We start from the raw sequence: 5,701 nt of genomic DNA on the forward strand, positions 1-5,701 counted from the left end.
CCCCCAAAAGGATGAAAGGCAAAATCGACCTTGGAGGAATTTGAACTCAGAATATAATGATGAACAAAATGCTTAGCAGCATTTCACCCAGCATGCTAACGTTTCTGCCAGTTCACCGCCTTTTAGAAAATTCGTTTCTACTCTAAGCACAAGGCCTGAAATTATGCAACTGGTATTTAATTTATCGACCCCGAAAGGATGAAAGGCAAATCCGACCTTGGGAGAATTTGAACTCAGAACGTAAATACAAGCATGCTAACATTTCTGCCAGCTCACCACCTTATTAGAAATCCTTATTATAGATTTCCTATATATACTGCTCTCAACTAAATCATCATCATCATCGTTTAACGTCCGCTTTCCATGCTAGCATGGGTTGGACGATTTGACTGAGGACTGGTGAACCAGATGGCTACACCAGGCACCAATCTGATTTGGCAGAGTTTCTACAGCTGGATGCCCTTCCTAATGTCAACCATGGGTGCTTTTACATGCCACCGGCACAAAGGCCAGTCAGGCGGTACTGGCAACGGCCACGCTCAAAATGGTGTTTTTATGTGCCACCTGCACAGGAGCCAGTCGAGCGGCACTGGCAATGATCTCGCTTGAATGTCTTTTAACTTCACCCACCCCTGCTCGGAAATTGCTGACTTTGTATAAAACATTTGAAATCATTATTACCTCTGCCTTAGCAAAGGCGGAGGTATTATATAGTCATGTTTGTTTGTTTGTTTGTCCATGGACAAGATATCTCAAGAACCACTGGGTGAATTCGGATGAAACTTTCAGGGATGTTTGGCCTTGTGACTGGCACAAACTGATTAGATTTTCAGATCAATCTGGTACCAGACAAGAATTCTGGATTATTTTTCTGGTTTTTTTACTTAATTTTTGAGAGCAGTCAGGTTCATTTTTAGTATTCTTGTTTGTGAGAGCAGTCGAGTTTATTTCAGATATTCTCATTCTAAAAATCATCTCCAGCTAATCGTTGAGAGGACGTTGGTGTTGCTTTGGCGGAGGTTTGCGCTCTCTGAGTGCTCTTGTTATTATTGTCTTTACTGCTACTACTATTTTATTAGCCATCAAAAAGCATCAACTACAATAGAATGTTCTGCTTGAAAAGCTAAACTTTTTATCTTCCTCCCAACAAACCTATTTATTCCACTTTCGGAATTGTTTATACTCTCTTATTCCTGACACATATTACAAGTTTCCTCATTTGAAGGACTTAATATTTTTGGAAGCAGAATGAATGCCACACCATTACATTTCCCCCATTATCTGTAATCTTTAATTTTTTAATGCTTAATTATCAAATTGTTGTTTATTTCCAATAGTTACACAGGGAGAAGTGAAAAGACGAACATTGTTATAATGGAAGTGAAAATGCTAACAGGATGGATCCCACAGCAAATTGTTGATGTGAGTCGCTTTATTATATTTTTGCTTGTTTACTGTTTCACTGACTTCAGGTGCTAGACTGTGGCTATGCTGGAGCACCACAAAGTTTTACTTGACCATGTGGTAAGAAGTTTGCTTCCCAACCACATGGTTCTAGGTTCAGTTCCACTGCATGGCACTTTCGGTGAGTTTCTTAGCCCCAGGCTAACCAAATCCTTGAAAGAAGCCTGTCATATGTATTGGGTCATCCCATAAATAATGCAGTTTTTTTTAATACTTCTTTTATTTTTCAAAATTAAGATAAACAAAGTTCTTTTTTAATCTAAAATATACTCTCCTTCATTTTCTACAATGCTCTTCCATCTTTCTGGTAGACTTGTAAGGCCCTTCTTCCAAAATTCACTTGTCTGTAATGAAAAATACTCCTCCAGTACTGTTCTGACCTCGTCTACAGAATTCATGTTTTCTCTGTCCAAACAATTTTGAAGACTGCAGAATAAATGATAATCAGATGAGGCAACGTCCATCTGCATTTTTCTGCTTTTAAAAAGAAAAAAGGATTTTATCCTTTATATCTATACTGTTCAGTATCTATGCGTTGAATAAAATTTATCTTTCTACTTGTTCTACCATACATTTCAGCGCTTCGAAAACAAACTTGTTTGTTTACATACGGTGTAAAACAAAATAAATTAATATTTACTGCTTATCTAGTTTTGTGTCTGCTTTAATATTTGTGTTGTTTTAATGATCTTTCAGCCAAAACATGCAGAAAGAGTCGGTGTTAAAAAGTATGAAATGACAGAAGACTATGTATATTTATATTTTGATGAGGTAAGTGTAAAACTACACATAGAATTTCTATAATACACATATGTGCTCCACATTATACATAGATTCATTCAACTATATATAGATTTATTCTGCTGCACGTAGTTTTACTACAGTACCCATAGATTGACTCTACTTCACATAACCTTAATTGCTCTATCTACCATACTGCAGTCAATTTGAATAGCTGGGCCCTCTTTCTCCCATCCATTCTCCTCATCCAGCAACCACTCATAGTAGCACTTCTGTGCCTCTTTCATTCCATAACACACTTCTCTCCACACAGTATCTCAATTCTCTCCAGTACACTGCTTTGCAATCCCAGAATGCATCATGCTGTACTCTTTCACCACAACTTTCTCTCACCCTTTCTCCCTGTTTCTGTTGTACCTGTATTTCAAAAGGACCAGCCTTGTCACACTCTGTGTCACGCTGAATCTCCCCGAGAACTACATTAAGGGTACACGTGTCTGTGGAGTGCTCAGCCACTTGCATGTTAATTTCACGAGCAGGCTGTTCCATTGATCGGATCAACTGGAACCCTCAATGTTGTAACCGACGGAGTGCCAACAATTCACATCCACTTGCCTCCATTCTAGCATCTTCAATATCTTGTTGATAGCAGCAGCTCTAAAGTTTTTCTCCAGACAAGAAAAATGAGGATTTTCAGAGATGATGCATTTGATTCTTATTTAACTTCTACATCTGAGAAAAGAAAATTTAAAAATTAGAAAGATTGGACAATTGCTTGTTAGCGGTCAGAATGATTTCACACATGATTACACGTTTTCACCAATGGTTGGTATGCTGTTATTTGTCCACTCACCATGATTCACTACATGCAATTATCATTATTGTTATTACTGCTATCAATAACTTTGAGATGTTTTAGTCTTTGTCACTTAGCATGATAGGTGTTAGGATTACAAAAAAGAAAAACACACCAGTTACCAAAGGGAAGACTTCATGGTAGTCTTTCTGGAATTGGTGTTGGCTGTGTGCATTAGGAGATAAGCAACACATGCTTTTGGTTTTAGTTTATCATTATAAAAACTGCATGAGAAGTGAATACGTCATAGATATTAATAATATCAATAACAGATAACATATATAATGATTAATTAAAGCAAACAATATGGTTTCCTTAGCTTGTTTACAGGAAACAAAAAGTATTGAAATGAACAGTGTCTTGGAAAGTCAAGTATATAAAAAGAGGCTGAATGTAAGGTGGGAACAGAGAGACAGACAAACAGACAACTGGATAGCGAGGCAGGAAGGGAGAGAGATTTACAGCAGTACTGATGTTCTATTTATGCGATTGTTACTAATTATTTTGTTTCTTTATTTGTAAAGATGAATAAAACTGCAAAATGTATTGAAATCGAGATTGAACAAGTGTTGGCATTGAGCAGTCTTCCAGCAGGAGTGGTCGTCTATGATTATTATGATAGAGGTCAGTATCTTTCAGTACGTACATACATACATACATACATATATATATACAATCATAGTGGAGGTGCAATGGCCCAGTGGTTAGGGCAGCAGACTCACTGCACTTTTGATTATGTACTTGTCTATATGTTTTTTAATCATACCTAATGCGCCTATTATTATAGGGTTTTATTATTATTATAGGATTGTTTTTTTTTTGTTTTTTGGGGGGATTTTTAAGCCCTAAATCTACTGTTATTTCTTTTATGAAAATCCATTGATTATGTCCAATAGTCTAAAACAAGAAAAGACACTAATATAACCCATAATTTCTTGTGTACCTGTCATGTGATTCATTTAATTGTCATTTTCCTTTTTCTTTTATCTTCTAGATGTGATTGGTCATACCTTGTATGGACTGAAAACAACATGTGGAACCAAAGAAGAACTACCAGTAGTTTCTCAAGAGACATATGAAAATTCTATGACACAACAAAGACAGCCTATTGGACTACCCCCTGCACTACAAAAGTTGTTAAAGCTAAAATCTAAAAACGTAAACCATATGAATGCTGCAGCAGGTATGTTCCTAAACTGGAAACCTAACAATTGTAGATCATTTATTGTCACTTAATAGTGGTGTCTTGGAGTAAAGGAAAAGTTTCAAATGAACAGAGTCAGCAATCTGGTTTTTATTGTCACTTCACTTATTTTTCTATAATCATAAGGGGGGGTGGTATGAATATTACAACTTCTCTTGTCCCCTTCCTTAAAATCTCATATTCCATATGCATCTAAAAAGAAAACCTTTTGGTTCATAAATACAGTTTTATCTTTTTTTTTTTATATATCGGTGATGTTATTCAGGTTTTGGTCTTACTAAAACCTCTCATTTCTTCTGAAGTGAGTTTGGACTTTTGGTATGTAGGCTAAATTTATATGTATTTCATGTGAGCACATATTAACATTTGAACTGAAATACATTTATATCACTTGTCTATAGCATAATAGAAACCTGCATGCAATAAGAATACAGGATCCAGCAGAAACTAAACAGTTAAAAATTTCTAAGATGAGGTTAATAGTTCAAATCTTTCTCTTCCCCCGCATCCCATTAATACAAACTATGGTTTACTTTTTCAGTAAACATTCACCTCTTTTAGCCAAATCCTATTACCACCTCCACCACCATTCTTCTTCTCCCTCCCTTTCTTCTTCTTCTCTCTCTCTCTCTTCTTTTTCTTCTTCACTCCTCTTTTTTCCTTTCTTCTATCTCTGTTCTTTTTCTTCTCGTGTTTTTTTCTTTTGGCATTCTCTCTTTTCCCAGGCTACTATTGAATTAATTGGCTCTGTAAATTTGGAGCAAGTAAATAACTTCTGGCTCCTGGCAAGTACTCACTAGAACAATCTGAGATTTCTCTAGCTTCCATACATTTGCAATTCTTCAGATACATTTAAGTAGCCTTGTAATCTTGGTCATAGTTTTGTAGCAAGTTAAATAAAAGTCCCAGTATTACATATTACAATAATGTTTTAACCCTTTAGTACTCAAAGTAGCCATATCTGACCCAAATATTCAACTTGTTTTATATTCAAACTGGCAGATCAGGCCTCTCACACCTATCCCACAATGTCATTCTAAAAACAATCACATATAGGCGCAGGAGTGGCTGTATGGTAAGTAGCTTGCTTACCAACTATATGGTTCCGGGTTCAGTCCCACTGCGTGGCACCTAGGGCAAGTGTCTTCTACTATAACCTCGGGCCGACCAAAGCCTTGCGAGTGGATTTGGTAGATGGAAACTGAAAGAAGCCCGTCATATATATGTGTGTGTGTTTGTGTGTCAGTGTTTGTCCCCCTAATATCGCTTGACAACCGATGCTGGTGTGTTTACGTCCTCGTAACTTAGCAGTTCGGCAAAAAGAAAACGATAGAATAAGTACCAAGCTTACAAAGAATAAGTCCTGGGGTCGATTTGTTCGACTAAAGGCGGTGCTCCAGCATGGCCGCAGTCAAATGACTACAACACGTAAAAGA

The 5,701-nt window shown here is 36.8% G+C and overlaps 1 protein-coding gene across 1 annotated transcript in view; it reads left to right on the top strand.

The window, feature by feature from the left end:
• Window positions 1-5,701, top strand: part of LOC106869347 (pregnancy zone protein) — a 73,475-nt gene that overhangs the window by 58,795 nt on the left and 8,979 nt on the right. Inside the window, exons 31-34 of the mRNA XM_052968434.1 lie at window positions 1,338-1,422; window positions 2,161-2,235; window positions 3,586-3,685; window positions 4,056-4,244. Of these exons, the coding sequence (XP_052824394.1) occupies window positions 1,338-1,422; window positions 2,161-2,235; window positions 3,586-3,685; window positions 4,056-4,244 (449 nt within the window). The remainder of the gene's footprint in view (window positions 1-1,337; window positions 1,423-2,160; window positions 2,236-3,585; window positions 3,686-4,055; window positions 4,245-5,701) is intronic.

The sequence above is a fragment of the Octopus bimaculoides genome, chromosome 6 (assembly GCF_001194135.2).
Source record: "Octopus bimaculoides isolate UCB-OBI-ISO-001 chromosome 6, ASM119413v2, whole genome shotgun sequence".
In the NCBI taxonomy this organism is placed as follows: domain Eukaryota; kingdom Metazoa; phylum Mollusca; class Cephalopoda; order Octopoda; family Octopodidae; genus Octopus; species Octopus bimaculoides.